A 16,712-nucleotide genomic window follows, 5' to 3' on the forward strand; every position below is an offset into this window, starting at 1 on the left:
CCCCGAAAAGAAGAAGAAAAATCAATGTGTTTGTTTTTAAATTGACGTGAGCTCAGTTATATATTGTGTGGGCTTCCAAGTGAACAGCTGCATTATTGCCCTGGAAGCTCTGCAGACTACAGGAGGTGAGACTAGATGATCTGATGGTCCCTTTTGGCCTGAGAACTATGGAGCAAGGCCTCAAGCTCAGACTGGTGTTCTAAGAGCATAGATTTCCCAGGGCTGCAGCAGAGCTGAGAGTTTATGCTGAGTGAGTTTTCTGTCTGCTTTGCTGAAGGGAGCTGGAGAAGTTGGCTCGAGAGCTTGAGGAAAAGAGGCACCAGCAGGAACTGGAGCGCTTGCGAGAGGAAGAAGAGATGAGGAAGAAGACCAAACGGTGGAAGAGGGAGTCTGGAAAAGACAAAGATGAGGCCTTGGGAAAGAAAAGCCAGCTGGGAGGCAAACAGGTATGTGGTTCTGCTAATAAAGGTGGTTAAGACCGCCTCTGCACTGACCCTGTCATGGGACACAAGCCAGCACCACAGCAGCTTGTATCACATGGAATGTGCTAGGCCAGGGAATCAGTAGCTAGTGATGAATATATTACAAGGGTCTGTTCTTGAAGGCTGTTGGGAACCTTCAGCTCATACGCAGCACTGTGCTCGCTCAGCATAGGACACCTGGTCTCTATAGACCACACTGACCTCTAGTGCATTTCCAGGGGCAATTGCACTGGTTGGTTTTGACCTAGAAAGTGCATGTGCGAAGCACTGGACAGCCCTCAGCTTCCCACCATAGTCTGAGAGGGCCAGAATCACTTTACATTCATAGAATCATAGAATCTCAGGGTTGGAAGGGACCTCAGGAGGTCATCTAGTCCAACCCCCTGCTCAAAGCATTCAGGGTATGCTGCCAGGTCTGTACATTCACTAGGGCCCGATTGTCAGAGGTGCAGGGCACACACTCGTCCCATTGACTTCATTGAAGTCTCCTGCAGGAGAGAGTAATTTTGTCTGAAACCTGGGCTTGTCCAAACCACTACCCGCATTGCTGGCATCTCGAACTCAGACCCAGGAGAACACAGTAGCCTTCCCGTTAAGAGACGTTGAGGACATAATTGTGCAGGGATGCGATAGCCCTTGCACACTTGTTGTGGGAAGGTTCTGTATCAAATAAGCTAGATTGGAATCTCTTCGGGACAGGGCCCATCTCTGCTCTGTCTGTGCAGTGCCCAGCACAGTGAAGTCCTGGTCCATGCCCATGGCTCCTAGGCGCTACGGTAATACAAATATCTTATAAGCTATGAGTTAGTACTGAAAAATGTTCCCTTCCTTTTCCATAATCCTGACCGTATAGGGTGCCAGTATCTCCACTGTCAACAGGTCAGACCTCAAGCTGAACGAAGGGGTGGAGAGGAAAGTGTCTGTGAGGGAGCGTCCAGATTCTGTGGCATGTGACAAGGAGGACAAGAAAAAGCGGAGCAAACTCGTTCTGCCAGACGTCCTGCCACTAGGGCCGATGCCACCCCCGATCCCGGAGCAGGAGGAAACGGAAAAGGAGGTGGTAAGCGACAGTGAGAAGAACTTGACACAGAGGTTTAAAGTCTATGAGGCCGCACAGAGGGAAATTGTCCAGATTTTGTCCCTCTGGGACCGGGTGCAGGGTGTCCAACTGCTGCCCACAGGCCTTGAGGAGACCCCGCATGAAGCAGAAGATCAGCGTCAGGCTCCGTCTGGCCGCAAGGGCCGGAAGGACAGGGAAAGGGAGCGCCAGGAAAGACTGGAGAAGGAGAGAGCTGAGAGAGAGCGGCTGGAAAAGGAGAGAGCCGAGAAGGAGCGCCTTGAAAAGCTAAAGGCCCTGGAGGACTCTAAGGTGTCTGGGCTGGAGGGAGAAGGGGCAGAAGCAGCAGATAAAGACCAGGATGGAAAGAAAGACGTGGGGGTGCCATGCTTGGACTTCCATGTACTGAACTCAGAGGACACCGGTGGGAAGAGGATCTTGGAGAGTGGCAAGCTGCCAGAAGTAGAGCAGGTAAAAGCACTGTCCATGGTGAGCAAGGGCAGGTGATACTGGGCTCCGGAGCGCGCTCAGCCCAGGGTTGCAGTGGCGAAGCTCTAAGGCAGGCTGTTTGTTACATACGTTCGCTCCAGGCTCTGCAGCTGGGGGCTCCGTTCTGAGCACCTGCTGAGAGGTGGTGGGAGTTGAGGGAGCTCAGCACCTCGCAGGATTGGGCAAATCACATAGCCTCTTTCTGCCTTGGTTTCCCCCGCTGTAAACTGGGGGTGATGATTCCCACTGTTAATAAAGGTTCAGCGCTGCATGTCTGAGAAGCACCTCAGGCTGAATAAGTGCTGAGTGGTGTAATCCAGTATTATCTCCGTCTTTCTTCTTCCACTTTCATTTTCTTTTCCTTCTCTTCCTAGTCCTCCTTTTTCATTCTCCTGCCATCCTCTTTCCTTTGTGTGTGTCTCTTCTCTCCTCTCCTCTTCTCTGCTCCTGCCATCCTGGCTCCTCCTTTCTAATGGAATTATCAGCACCACAGAGTTAGCTGCAGATGGCACAAGAGCCAGGCGGATCATGGGGCCACAGTGCTGCCATCTGTAACTTCCCAGGCCACTGACTATGCGGAAGATTTCTTCCCGGAGTCGTGCAGGAAGGATTTCCACAGGCTGGCCATGCTCTGGGGCTTTTCCACTACACTTATGCAGCGACCCACTATCACACCTGTCTCCTGGGTGGCAGTTTATCACTCCATTCCTCTCTGCAGAGGAAAGCTTTGGAGGTTAATGATTAAGGCTATGATTTAGTCACGGGTATTTTTAATAAAAGTCATAGACAATAAACACAAAGTCCTGGCCCCTGATCTGTCCATGACTTGTACTATATTAATACGCCTGACTAAACCTTAGGTGCTCTGGAAGGGGCTCCCGTGGCTGCTGCTCTGAGAGGCGGGGGGACCTGTGGCATTCCACCGCTGCTCCAGGGCAGCACCCGGGACCAGCTGCCTGGGGCCACCTGAGCAGCTGAGGCGACCCTGGGATCAGCTGCATGGGCCAGTGCAGAAATCACAGAGGTCCCAGAAAGTCACGGAATCCATGACTTCCATGACCTCTGTGAAAGACTTGCAGCCTTATTAATGGTGAATGAGGCATTAATGAAAGGCTTTCTCTCATGGCTTAGATCCTGGACGGCTTGGGGCTCGGTCCCTCAGGGCCACCCATCCCTCCGACTGCCTTTTTCTCCGTGATTCCCTACCCAGAGAAGCGGATGGCTCATGTGGCAGGAGAAGCCCTCAAGCACTTCACCTTCGTTGTGCCTGAAGATACAAATATGGATGAGGAAAAGAAGGATGCAGAGGGCAGTGCAGATGCTTCTGTTGCTGTCCCTGTGGTGAAGGTACTGGGCTAAGTGGAAATGTTGCTTTGCAGAAGGTCCCATGGTGATGAGAATGATCTGGCTGGTGAGCTGCAAGGCCTGACCATAAAGTGAAATTAGCAGCAGAGACATGACATGTCCCTGTGTCTAGGAAGATTTGGACTGACATCAGCCTCTAACCATACTCCGTGTTTGTATAGTGCGCTGCACAATGGGGTCCTGCTCCCTGACTGGAGTCCTGTGTGTTGTGGTAATAAATAATAGTAAACCTTAGGGCCTACATTTTCTGAAAGGTGTGAGTGCTTGTGCACCTGATTTGTGCACACAGTTACCATGACTTCAGACCCAGCTGAGCTGTGGCACTTCCAGCTGGTCAGCTACACAGGCAATTTTCCTGGTCCCATGCAGAGTCATGGTAATTGTGCGTGCAGATTAGAATCACAGTTGGATGTGCATGTTTGTGAAGATGTTAGCCATGCTGTTTCCTACCCACTGACCCTGACATTGCTAACTTCTAAAGAACCACAGCTCCCTTGTTTGCTTTGAGGGTTAGTGCTGGCTCGTGAACCTGAACTTGGGCCTTTGCTGATTTAAAAAAAACACCCTCTTTCCAATTTTCCTTTAAATAAAGTCCCATTTTCATTGCAGCTCAATTCAAAGCACAGGGGGGAAATCAATGTCAATCAGCAAAGAAGGGGAAGAGGTGGAAGGGGAAGAAAAACCTTTGAAAGCCTATTGTAAATCATGAAAAGCAACAAACTAACCAACCTCACTGTTGTGGTTAGAATTGTACAGGCATTTCACAAGGAGAGGTTTCCTTGATGAAATAAACAACAACAACAAAGGATCTAAACCCTACACAGAAAGAAGCCATTAATCCAGTGGAGGGTGGATGCTCATTACTTGTTATCTGTCCTATTGAACACGCTGGAGGCCTTATCTCAGGGACGTAGGGCTAAGCAGACAGTGACCCTAACCATGGACTCCTGCTGCTTAAACATGAGTGGGCACAAAGAAGACATTTGCCTCCGTTCCTGGCTTTTCTTTCCTCTCAGTGCTGTTGCTCTTGGCTAGGCACTAATGCACCTCGGTAGAGTACTTTGCTGCCCCTCCTCTGGGGTCTCCTGAGCTATTTCTGACTCTTTTCCTGCCCTCGCACTGGGTTGCAGGAAGAACAGATCACCCCAACCAGAGGCAGACTGAAGAAGGACAAAGCGGAGCCCAGCCGTGAGGCTCAGAAGGATAAGCGCAGCACAGGCCGCAAGAAGGGTCTTCAGGGGCCAGGCCCTGGAGCACTGGCACCACTGTCAGAGCTGGATCAAAGCAACTTGATTGGGGAACAGTCCCAAGAAAAGATCCTCAGGTGAGCTACCAAGCAGCTTAGCCTGATGCATTCTAGCTCGGAGCCTGATTAGTACGAGCCATAGAGACTGGAGGCTGGTGATGTTCCTTCTGCCTTGGGGATTTTTAGGGGTCCCACCAGGCCGCTCTGCTCACTCAGGACATGTCTCCCAGGCACACTGAACAGCAGTGGGTGCTGCTCAATGGAGACAGTGGATGATTCCATGTAGCAGGGAGGTGCTTAGGGCTCTTGGTTAGGGTAGCCAAGTGTCTGGGTTTTGACCGGAACGCCCGGCAGCTCCGGTCAGCATTAAAAGTCCGGTCGGCGGCACAGTGGGGCTAAGGCAGGCTCCCTGCCTGCCCTGGCTCCACACAGCTCCTGGAAGCAGCGGCATGTCCCCCTCTGGCTCCTATGCGTTGGTGCAGCCAGGGGGCTCCACATGCTGCCCCTGCCCAAACGCCGCCCCCGCAGCATACAAGGGCAGGGAACCTGCGGATGGGGCAGCAAACAGAGCCGCCTGACCGCACCTCCGTGTAGGAGCAGAAGCAGAGACATGCCGCTGCTTCCAGGAGCTGCTTGAGGTAAGCGCTGCCTGAAGCCTGCCCCCCTGCCCCCCTCCCATGCCCCTGCCCCAGCCCTGATCCCCCCCCCCGCCCTCTGAACCCCTTGGTCTCAGCCCGTAGCCCCCGCCTGCACCCTGAACCCCTCATCCCCAGCCCCACTCCAGAGCCTGCACCCCCAGCCAGAGCCCTCACACACCCCTGCACCCCAACCCCCCGTCCCAGCCTGGAGCCCCCTCCTGCACCCTGAACCCCTCATTTCTGGCCCCACCCCAGAATCAGCACCCCCAGCTGGAGCTTTCACCCCCTCCCGTACCCCAACCCCCTGAGGGTGAGCAGAGGGAGGGGCGGATGGAGCGAGCGGGGCCAGGGAGAGGCTGTTCAGTTTTGTGAGAGTCGGAAGTTGGCAGCCCTACTCTGTGTATGTCTCATTCTCATGCTGGATCAGTCTGTTGCTCCCGCCTTAGCTGTGACAGGTGCAGAAAGAGTAAAATCTCTTCACTCCCATGCCGGTGACGAGGCTGGCCCATATGTGCAGGCAAGCAGGCTCACTCCCTATACTCAGCACAGACAGTGCCTCCTCCCAGCTCCTCATCAGAGCAGATCACCCACAGTGGCACTGCTGTTCTCCCGTTCCCTGGGAATTCCCCTTCCTGGGGACAAAGGGCCAGCACCAGACTCTGCTCCAGTGCAGGTGCATTCTTCCTGCATGTGTTGGGAGGGTTTATCAGAAGTCCTGGGGTTAATACAGTCTTCTCCCTTGGCTCTTCTGAAATAAACCAAGATACTGAAAACAACTATTCTTCACCTGCTGCCAACCTGCCCAGCTCCCGCCCGTCAGGGCAGTGCCTCAGAGAAGATGGACCTTGTGGCACGCCCTGTAGATCAGCCAACGCAGACTGTCAGACTGGCTGTGAGAGCAAATTGCTAAGGTCCCGAGGGCCCTCTGCTGAGAATGCCAGGCCTCCAGTGGGTCATGGCAAGAGGTGGCCTCTCATCCAAGCCTCACAGGGATCAGTATTGAAAGTGAACCCCTTGAATTTCTCTCGGAAGCAAAGAGGAAGCCATTGTCAGAGACCCACTGGTATAATGGACTCCCTTGAGCTACTGGCTCTGAGCAGGGTTGCAGCCACGCTCTGCACTAGCAGCGGGCTCTGGCTAGGCTTCAGGGGCTGTGCATGTAGAGCACATGGTAGGAATCCAGTACCGCAGTCACACATACGGTGCCATCTCCTGCTCTTACAGGCGAGATGCTGGAGTGTCCACGTTCTTGTTGCGTGCCAGGTCCTGACCCAGAAGCCATCTGGCAGGGTTCCTGGGATTTTGTGTTCTACAAGTCACCCCAGCTTTCTCAGTCTCGTCCTATTGGGTGTCTGACGCACATAAAGTGTTCTCTCTCACCGCCAGGCTGAGCGGCTTCCGCTGGACGGTGCCTGCTAACGGAGAGGTTGTCATGAAGATACACTTCTCCTCCACCGTGGCAGGGCAGTTTGATCAGACCCTGAACTTCGAGATCCTTGGCACGCGCCGGCAGTACCAGCTTTACTGCAGAGGCACCTGCACTTACCCTACCATCAGCCAGGACCCCAGGTCAGTACCTGCATGCCTGCTAAAGCTGCTGGGCTGCTCTTCTGAGGGCTAGAGGGAGCCTGAGCTGCTGAATCTGACGCCACCTTCCAGCCTCCTCCTCTAGACTCTGACAGTGGGGAAGCTGTGGCAGCTCACCCAGGTGACCACTGCCACAGTACCTGAGCTGGTTAGCTCGCGTATGTCACACCCCCTGCAGCGGAGACGTCCTCTTCGTTGTTGGAACTCACATGTCAAGGGGCCAGAAGGCAGGAGAGTAGAAAGTAAAGCACAAAACTGGAGGGGAAGAGAATAGGCAAGTTCAAGTGGGACACCCCAGCTTTAATTGACACCACATTCCAGCTGCCTGGCCTGGCGGTGAGCGGTGTGAGTCTGAGAGTAACTGAGTCAGGGGTAGGTGAGATCCAAACACATCCACATTACAGGGCTGAAGCCTTAAGCTATCTGGGCTTTAAATATGGTTCGGGGAAAACAAGTAGCTACTTATGTGACCCTCCCAGTATCTGGGCACCTCACATTCTCTGATGGATCTAGCCTCACAACATGCGTGTGAAGCAGGGCATTGCTATTTCCCTATTTTACATAGGGAAGTCAACGGCAGAGTCTAGAGTTGAACTCACATCTCTGAGGCCCTAGTCAGTTTAACCACTGTCCTAACCAGCCTTCTTCTCTAGTTGCTTCCTACACTCCCCTTTTAAGCATGTTCTCCCAGCTTCAGGGCACACCCATATTGTAACTGGTCTCCTGCTTAGATGAAGTTCAAGGGAATCCAACCTGCACCACTCTTTCCACATCACTTCTGATGAATCCCAATCACCAGCTAAGTACTTAGGGCACAGAGGCAGGGAACAGAAACACAAAGATGGGAGAGTTTTACTGTATAGGAATGGATGAACCTGGCATGGGGCAAGTGGTGGATTGTGGTCACGTTTGCACGGGAAAGAGTCTGCTTTCTGGCCTTGAGTATGAGCCTCCAGGCAGTGTCGGTTTGTAGCAATACTTGTTGCGTGGGAAGAGTGTGATGTCTCTTCTCAGCGAGATAGAACTGTAGCAGGAAAGAGGCTTGGCCTTATGCTGGTAGGGCAGGGAGGGAGGATAGAAGGTTTAATATCATCCGCTGTGCCTGAGCACAGGATGCTGGGCTTGATTCTGCTCTTCCTGAGGGCGCTAAGGGGTACAGGAGACCTGGGAAGTCTGTTCTGTGGAGGATTTTTGCTAGCTTGAAGTTTGATTTTATTCTGATTTGAACTGAAAACCAAATTCTTGGTGACAAAGAATGAAGACTCAGCTCTGGGGCAGGCCATGTGGAAGCCAGGGCTGCTGAGGAGTTGGGCGGGTAAGTTGGCAGGAAACCACACGACGTTTTGATTTCATTGCATCAGCAAATTATGACGAAAATGTTTCACCGAAATTTATCCGGCTATCTCTAGCTACAGGCTTGTTAGCTCCTGCAGCTCCTCACACTACTCTGCTTCTCTGCTATAGGGTGGTGTTTCCCCACCGGAGGAAGAGTGCGAAGCCTGACGACATCATCTTCAAACAGTACGTGATGAGCTCGGGAGTGTTCCACTTTGGCCCCTTGCTCTGTGGAAAGTCGAGAGACAGGTACCAACAAAAGGAGCAAGAGTCTAGAATCCTAGCACTGCTGCATGTTATGAATGAAGCCTTGTTATTCTGAATGGCCCAAAGAGTGCTAGGCAATGCATGGTGACTAGAGGAGATGCTGCCCCTGCCCCTGCCCCCCAGGGCTTGCAGTCTAAATCCAGGTGGGCACTGGCAAGAGTCCGAGACGGACACAAAGAGAGGAGTGGGGACATCCATGAGCTCCCTTGGTTACTCAGCAAGGCGTGCACATGTTTTATAACGAGAGATTCCTGTCTGTGCCAAATCCTAACTCAGGCAAAGCAGCTCCAGGCTCCAGCGAGAGCACAGGGAGGTCGTGTGACCTAGTAGACAGCACACAGGGCTGGCACTCAGGAGACCAGGGCTCTTTTCCAAGCTCTGACACTGCTTTGCTGAGTGACTGTGGGCAAATCACGTCTCCTCTCTGGGCCTGGGGTTCTACATCAGTGTAATGGGGATACACTGACTCCCTTTGTAAAGCACTTTGAGATCTACTGATAGGAAGTGCTGTGCAAGAGCTGGGGGTGTTGTAACAGACACACGTTACTGGGCATCAACAATGTGATTAGTCAGCATCTCAGATTTGGCCCACAGTGTTGGAGGCTTTTTTTTTTTTTTAACAAGCACCTTTCTTTTTCGAAAGGGGACCTGCAGAGGAATGAACATTGGCTTCCCGCCCCGTGGTGGTGGTGATGGTTTGTTTTGGAGATTATAGCTATGCTAGAAAGTTTTACTTTTGCTGCCGACATTGTTACGTCAGTAGAGCACATACCCACTTGGCTGTTCTGCCAGTGCTGTGCATCCTCAGCCCGAGAGGCTGTCAGCAACACGACAGTCCAGAAAGAAGGGCTACAAGGTTTTAGCTGTTGCTGTTACTGGGCGGGGAGGGTGATGAATGCTGTGTTGTTGTTGGTTTTAACATTAAAAAGTCCGTTCTGTTCTGCTTGGGAACTCTAGGGATGACTGGAGAACTAGTGGTGTTCTGTTGTCCCTTGCCACTGATAGCTAAGCAAGCAAGAGCCAGAGGGGACTTGTAGTGCAATTATGTTAACATGCTGTGCTTCTCTTTTGTTTCTTTAACCATTTAATGCCAAAGCCTATTGCATACTTTGGGGGAAAGGATGCCTTTCTCTAGGATTTAGCATTTCCTCTTCCACCCTTTCAGTTAAGGTGTGAACTTTGGGGAGGGATAGCTCAGTGGTTTGAGCATTGGCCTGCTAAACCCAGGGTTGTGAGTTCAATCCTTGAGGAAACCACTTAGGAATCTGGGGCAAAAAAAATTGGTCCTGCTAGTGAAGGCAGAGGGCTGGACTTGATGACCTTTCAAGGTCCCTTCCAGTTCTAGGAGATTGGTATATCTCCAATTATTACCTTACATACCTGAAACATCCAGCAAAACAGGGAACACAAGGAAATCTCCTGGTATTTCTCAGGTGGAAACCAAGCAGAAAAAGTGAACTAGCTTTAAAAGCCTGACAGACCTTATTTATTCCTCATAAAGAAGCAAAACAAACAAACAAACAAAAAAAGCCACAAGCCAGATCGATTTTTGGCACGTCTCCTGCGAGTGGCCTCTGCAGAGTCAATTGATCCCACTAGCGTGACGCTAGCGGTCACTGGCAGCACTCAGTTACAAGGAAGTAACCTTCAGTTCTATAATGTTCCTTATACCAATGATGATTACGATGGGGCTATTTTATAAGACTGTTTTTAAAACAGGGTATGGTGCGTGTACAGGTGCATGAAAGGAGGTGCTGGATCTGTGGCATAAGGAAGGGCGAAGGTGCAGCACTTTCTTGGGCCCGCTGTCTCTCCTACAGTGTGTTCCATTTGCAGATACAAGGCCCTCCGATATCCCAACAACTCCGAGAAGATAACCATCCTCAACGCATCCCCTTTGGGAGCGGAAGTGTTTTTCTGCTTCCAGCATGACATCAAGGCAAATACATACCTCTTGGATCCTCCCACCATGACGCTGAAACCCAATGAGAAGCAGGTAGGAGACAAACAGGTATCGCAGTCTCACAAGATTCGGGAGCTGTTTTCCGCTCTGAATGAATGCCCTGTTCTCTCTCTCCTTCTCTCTGGGGTGCCGTGCCAGGAGCTGAGCATATGGGCGTACCCCACCGCACCGGGCATATTTGATGACAGCATCGTCTGCTGCATTAAAGAGAATCCAGAGCCAGTGGTCTTCAGAATCTGCTGCCACGGGGTGCGTCCCGAACTGGAGCTCGACCGCAAGCAGTTGCATTTTGAGAAGCTGCTGCTGCACAGGTTGGGATTCCGAAGGGCGGTCAGAACACAGGCTGGAGCCTGCTCTTCAGGCCAGGCCTTGTTTGCTTTTTCCAAGTTGCTTATTTTGACTCAAGGGCTTTTGCCTTTTATCTCCAGTTTCCTCATTCGCTCCGGGTATGTGTGCACTGCAGCTGGGAGGCGGAATTCCCAGCACTGGTGGACACCCGTGCTCTAGCTCTCCTCCAGCTAGCATGCTGAATCCAGCAGTGTGGCTGGGGCAGCAGGAACTGGTCACCCAGGGGACTGGAGTCAGGCGGTTAGTTTGTGCTATTTGTAGGCAGTAGCTAGAGCAGAGCTAGCATGTGTCTGGGAACCACACCTCCCCACTGCACTGTAGCTGTGTGCTCACGGCAAGGGCTCTTCACGGCACCCTGCCTGCCATTACTGCCTAATTTGACTGCTGTACTGGGGGGCCAAAGCCTGTTCCCTGGCTCACTGGTTCTCTCCCCTCTCCTGGAGCGCTACCTGGGCTGCACGTTCCAGGACGGGGGGACAGGCCAGGCCAGCTTAATGTGGGGGCCCCAGCTGCTGCTGTCTGTTGTGGTGACCTGAGCATGGGAGCTGCGGCCACTCTGGCACCAGCCGCTGCAGCTGCTCTGGTGACTCCCAGCTGGGGCTGCTGCTGCAGCTGAGGGGATGTCAGATGCCGGGCTCCCCCCTCCCCCCCACACCATTCCCATATCTCCTTCTCTTCCCCTCCAATCTCCCTTCCCCTCCCCACCTCATCCCCTTCCCCCTACTCCTACATCTCCTTCTCATTCTCCTGCCCTATCCCCCCCTTCCCCACTGCCTCTTCTCTTCATCCCCCTCCTCCCGGTCTGTCGTCCCCACCGTGGTTGTACAGGATACAGGTGAACAATAGGACCCAGGAGGCATCAAGGTAGCAACCTGGAGAATCTGCTCCATCCTGCTCCCCACTGTGGCCAGGCTGCCCAGCTTGCTCTGCCTGGCCTGCGGGATGGGAAGCAGCTCGATGCTCGCAGAAATGAGGGGGGGAGTGGCACGTGACCCCATGTGCCCCACTGCACCCCCCAAACTACACCCATGTTTAGGCCCCAAATTATTACCCTGTTCTTTGGGCTGGACTCTTTAAGCAGGCGGTGATATTGGGGCTTTTCACAAATCTGTGCATTGGCTGCACCAATATGCTCCATGCTGCAGCTCCCAAGGGATTACTCCTGTGTTTTAGCCCCTTATTTTCCAGTGAGACTGCAGTGCTCCTGCCGGTTTCCTGTCCTTTAGCACCCTTCCTCCAGTGAGGCTCATGTCACAGGGAACAGAAGGGACCCATCTTTGCTTGTCTGGGTTTCTGTAGCTCAGTGCTCAGCTCCTCCACCTTCTCACAGCCCACCTCTAGGCTTGCAGCATCTAACAGGGCTGGTCTACATTGGGGAGGAGAGGGTGGTGATCGATCTAAAATACGCAACTTCAGCTACGTGAATAGCGTAGCTGAAGTCGAAGTATCTTAGATCAATTTACCTCTCGTCCTCACGCGCGAGATCGACGTCTGTGGCTCCCCCTGTCGACTCCGCTACCGCTGTTCGTGCTGGTGGAGTTCCGGAGTCAACAGGAGCGCGTTCGGGGATCGATATATTGCGTCTAGATGAGACATGATATATCGGTCCCCGAGAAATTGATCGCTGGGTCCAGCTGGATCTCTGTGACTTAAGAGGCCATGTGAGACTGGATCGGCCTGGGCCCCATTCAAATGCAACACTAAAATGGCTGCTTTGGCAGCAACAGCTGAGTGTCTTCCTCTCCTTTTAGAAAGGACACCAAGATGCTTTTCCTGAGAAACACCTCCCCGATGCCTGTAGCCTGGCGGCTCAGTGGCCTGGAGAACTTGGGAGATGATTTCTCTGTCTCACAAGACCAGGGCATCATCGGTCCCCACTCAGAGTACTGCCTGCAGCTGCATTTTAAGGCTACGAAACCTCTCAACATTAAGAAGGTCATCCGACTGGAGGTGAGGCAGACCCTTCCCTCCCCAGCACCTATGAACCCAGTAGCCCTGCCTTCCGACTCCTTGGAGGGCATTGGTGAGGCTTGGCACTAAGGTTTGTACTTGGCAGTTCCCACCAATGGCAAGTGAGATGGGTAGGGCGGTGGTGAGCAGGTGTTGTGAGTGACACAGCCATCTACCTGCAAGGAGCATTCCTCTAGCTCCCCTCCCCACCGCAGCTCTGGCCTGTGGCCTTTCTCCAAGGGACCAGCTTGTAGAAGGGCAGGATCCTGGAGGTGAAGTAAGCAGTGAGGCAGCCGTCTTGTATCTGAGGCGCTGCTGGGCAAGCGAGGTGTTCTGGGCTGGGGAGGCAGCACCTGCAGGCAGCTGGACAGATGGCTATTTTTGTCCATGTTTCTGTCACTTTTCTTTATTTGAATCAAAATATTCCAGTGTATCCTGGAACATCTGAGTCTCACAGTGGGCTAGCCCAGCTCGACCGGAGTCTGGTCTCTCCCTCCCTGTGCAACTCTGCCCCTCAGTCTGGGGCAGCCCCAGTTCCCACCAGTCACCTGGGGCTAAAGCCTAGATGATAGAGCCGTCCAATGACAAATCCAACCCCCCCCCCTCCCCCAAGGCAGCTTGGTTCAGGTCAAGGGAGCAGTGACTGGGCTGATTCAGGATTGCTGACATGGTGCTCTCCGTTTGGCATTGGCTAGTGCCACTGGACACATCAGGAGTCACTCTAGGGTTCCTGCACAGCCTCTGCCACTTCCCTGCCAGAGAATCCCAGTGCAGGGCCCTGCTGGAAACAAGCTTGGTTTTGAAATTTAAATAGCAACAAATCACAGGAAAAGCCACAATGCAGGCGCCTCTTTCCTACATTGCGGCTGGGCTGATGTTCAGAAAGGCTTGGTGAGCCTGGCTGGGGGTTGTTAGGAACATCTCTTATTGCAAACTATGCTGGTAACCATAAACCGCATCATTAGTAGTGAGTGTCTCATGCTGGAAGGGTGGAGAACTAGGCTGATGTTTCACACAGCAGCAGAATCCTTTTGGGACAGCCCGGGAGGTTAGCAGGGTAGGAAATGCCTTGCAGCTGGATTGCTGCTCATGCTGGAATCTGATGGCAAAGAAGGAGGTGGGTGCCGTTGGCAGTATGAAGAACTCATGTTATGTTCGCCAGCAGAGGTCAGAGATGTGCTGAGTGACAGCTGTTTCTTGTTGCCTAAGGTTTCAGACATGGAAAACATCCTGGGGATTGTTCAGTACGAAAACATCCAAATCCTTGCCGAGTCCTATGACGTTGCTCTGGACATCAGCTTCCCCAAAGGTCAGTCTTTGTCCCCCACACTCAGGATGGCCTGGCTGGATCAGTAAGAAGAACTAAGGTTGCCCTCATTAGGCACAGGGTCCAGATGTATAACTGAACGAGGCAAGCATCCAGTAGAACAAATAGTCAGTGACCATGTCATTATAGACTGTAGCATGATATATACAAACCAAGGGGATGCATTAAGGTCACCTTAACACTGGCATTTCCTAACTTTTGAGTGCTTGAGTTCACCTTAACCTTCTGTTAAAGTAGCTTTTGTATGCAATTTATTTCATGTGTTGAGTTGGAAACCATAGCAATAAGCCCGTACAAAAACATTTCCAGCTTTCTGACATGTAGGCTATCTAAGCAAGCAAGTGGCAAGGCTGCACCGCTCACAGACTGGAGAGGACATATACTTTTAGGCATGTAGCACTGCAAGGAAATGAATGCAATGTTTAGCACTAAGCCAGGCAGTTCTTCTCCACATAACAAAAAGGGCAGTGAAGCATCCCAGGGCGAATTTTGAGAAGACTTTCTCTGGAGGACTTTGACTTTCTGGAGATTGAAATCCTGTGATTTGCGGGGGTGTTTCATGCAAGACCTGAGTATTCATCACCATCTCTCCTCCCATGTGTGGCTTTCTCTTCAGGTACAGATGGTGGTTTGGATTTTGGGGTCATTAGAGTATTGGATGAAGCTCGGCAAATGGTGTCGCTGAAGAACAAAGGAAAATATGAGATTGGATACAGGTAAACGACTAACTATTTCAGCTGTGTGATGTCTAAGCATTCGATGTCCCCGTCAGTCCAGTCTTCGTTCCGTTATTCCCCTTGCTATAACCTCTTCCTGGAATGGCTAGATCACAATCAGGGTAAGTAGCAAAGCTCAGAGGTCACCACTTTCAGACATTCAACACACCAACAACTGTATGTCACACAGCGTGACAACTGAGGAAGAAACACAACAAAATGGAAATTATTCCCCAGTGGGCATGGCTGTGATTTATTTGCAGATTTCAGTGGTGAGTGAATGTGCTTGTACTCTCTGGCCTTCTGGCTGCAGCTCTCCCGCTGGGCACTACTGTTCACTTCCCCCTCCGGGGTGCCTCAGTGTCCAGGCCACTTCCCTCAGTGGCTAATGGGGGGTGGAGAGGACTTGGGCCCACCCACTACTCCGGGTCCCAGCCCAGGGACCCTATAGATCGCAGCCATCTGCTGTGTCCCTTTAACTATGTCACACCACTGCTCTAATTCCCTGGGCCTTTTCCCCATGGTGCCTTCACCCTTACCTCAAGGCCTTGTCCTAATGGAGTCCCAGCAACCAGTTCAGGGCTCCTCCTTGCTCGCTCCAGATTCTGGCAGCGCTCCCCTGTCTGGGGTTCTGCAGCTCCGTCAGCCGGCCACACCCCATCCATGCTCCTACAGCTCCAGCAAGGAACTGAACTCCCTCTGGCCTGCAGCTCTTCTTATACTAGGCGGCTGGGCCCTGATTGGCTGTGCCCCACACAGCCACTCTTAGCGTGACTAGACAGCAAGGGTGAGAAATCGGGATGAGGTGGGGGGTAATTGGCACCTATATAAGATAAAGCCCCAAATATCGGGACTGTCCCTATAAAATCGGGACACCTGGTCACCCTAGTCCAGGGTTCAGCAACCTTTGAGACGTGTTTCAGAGTAGCAGCCTTGTTAGTCTGTTTCTGCAAAAAGAACAGGAGCCCTTGTGGCACCTTAGAGACTAACAAATTTATTTGAGCATGAGCTTTCGTGGGCTACAGCCCACTTCATCGGCTGCATAGACTGGAACATACAGCAAGAAGATATTTATACATACAGAGAACATGAAAAGGTGGAAGTAGCCATGCCAACTGTAAGAGGCCAATCAATTGAGATGAGCTGTCATCAGCAGGAGAAAAAAAACTTTTGAAGTGATAATCAAGATGGCCCATAGATGGTGTGAGGATACTTAACATGGGCATTAAGTATTGGTCATTACACTAATTGAATCTATTTCCCCATGTTAAGTACCCTCACACCTTCTATGAGCCATCTTGATTATCACTTCAAAAGTTTTTTTTCTCCTGCTGATGACAGCTCATCTCAATTGATTGGCCTCTTACAGTTGGCATGGCTACTTCCACCTTTTCATGTTCTCTGTATGTATAAATATCTTCTTGCTGTATGTTCCAGTCTATGCAGCCGATGAAGTGGGCTGTAGCCCACGAAAGCTTATGCTCAAATAAATTTGTTAGTTTCTAAGGTGCCACAAGTACTCCTGTTCTCTTTGAGAAGTGGTGTGCCGAGTCTTCATTAATTTAAGGTTTCATGTGCCAGTAATACATTTTACTGAGCCGCTCAGCCTGCTGCCAGTCTGGGGTTCCATCCGCCGGTCCCTGCCAGGCGGGGTCCTGGCCGCCGGCCCTGCTCAGCCCACTGCCAGCCTGGGGGTCCGTTCACGAACAAGGTCAGCTCCCAGACTGCTGCACTGGGCAGCACAACATGGGGAGGAGGTGACCAGCTCTCTGTGGAGAAAGAAGGGGTTCAGGACTATGTAGAAAAGTTGGACGAGCACAAGTCCATGGGGACGGATGCGCTGCATCTACGGGTGCTAAAGGAGTTGGCGGATGTGATTGCGGAGCCATTGGCCATTATCTTTGAAAACTCATGGCAATCGGGAGAGGTCTCGGGTGACTGA

General features: G+C 52.1%; 1 protein-coding gene across 9 annotated transcripts in view; it reads left to right on the plus strand.

Moving 5' to 3' along the window:
* The window catches only part of HYDIN (HYDIN axonemal central pair apparatus protein), a 399,941-nt gene that overhangs the window by 302,892 nt on the left and 80,337 nt on the right, over window positions 1-16,712 (plus strand). For all 9 annotated transcript variants that reach the window (XM_044987150.1, XM_044987153.1, XM_044987154.1 and 6 more), the window contains 11 exons: window positions 278-446; window positions 1,336-2,010; window positions 3,160-3,375; window positions 4,524-4,717; window positions 6,664-6,846; window positions 8,329-8,448; window positions 10,303-10,462; window positions 10,568-10,740; window positions 12,529-12,727; window positions 13,937-14,036; window positions 14,671-14,770. In XM_044987150.1, coding sequence (XP_044843085.1) covers window positions 278-446; window positions 1,336-2,010; window positions 3,160-3,375; window positions 4,524-4,717; window positions 6,664-6,846; window positions 8,329-8,448; window positions 10,303-10,462; window positions 10,568-10,740; window positions 12,529-12,727; window positions 13,937-14,036; window positions 14,671-14,770 — 2,289 coding nt within the window. The remainder of the gene's footprint in view (window positions 1-277; window positions 447-1,335; window positions 2,011-3,159; window positions 3,376-4,523; window positions 4,718-6,663; window positions 6,847-8,328; window positions 8,449-10,302; window positions 10,463-10,567; window positions 10,741-12,528; window positions 12,728-13,936; window positions 14,037-14,670; window positions 14,771-16,712) is intronic.

This window comes from Mauremys mutica, chromosome 14 (assembly GCF_020497125.1).
Source record: "Mauremys mutica isolate MM-2020 ecotype Southern chromosome 14, ASM2049712v1, whole genome shotgun sequence".
Lineage (NCBI taxonomy): Eukaryota > Metazoa > Chordata > Testudines > Geoemydidae > Mauremys > Mauremys mutica.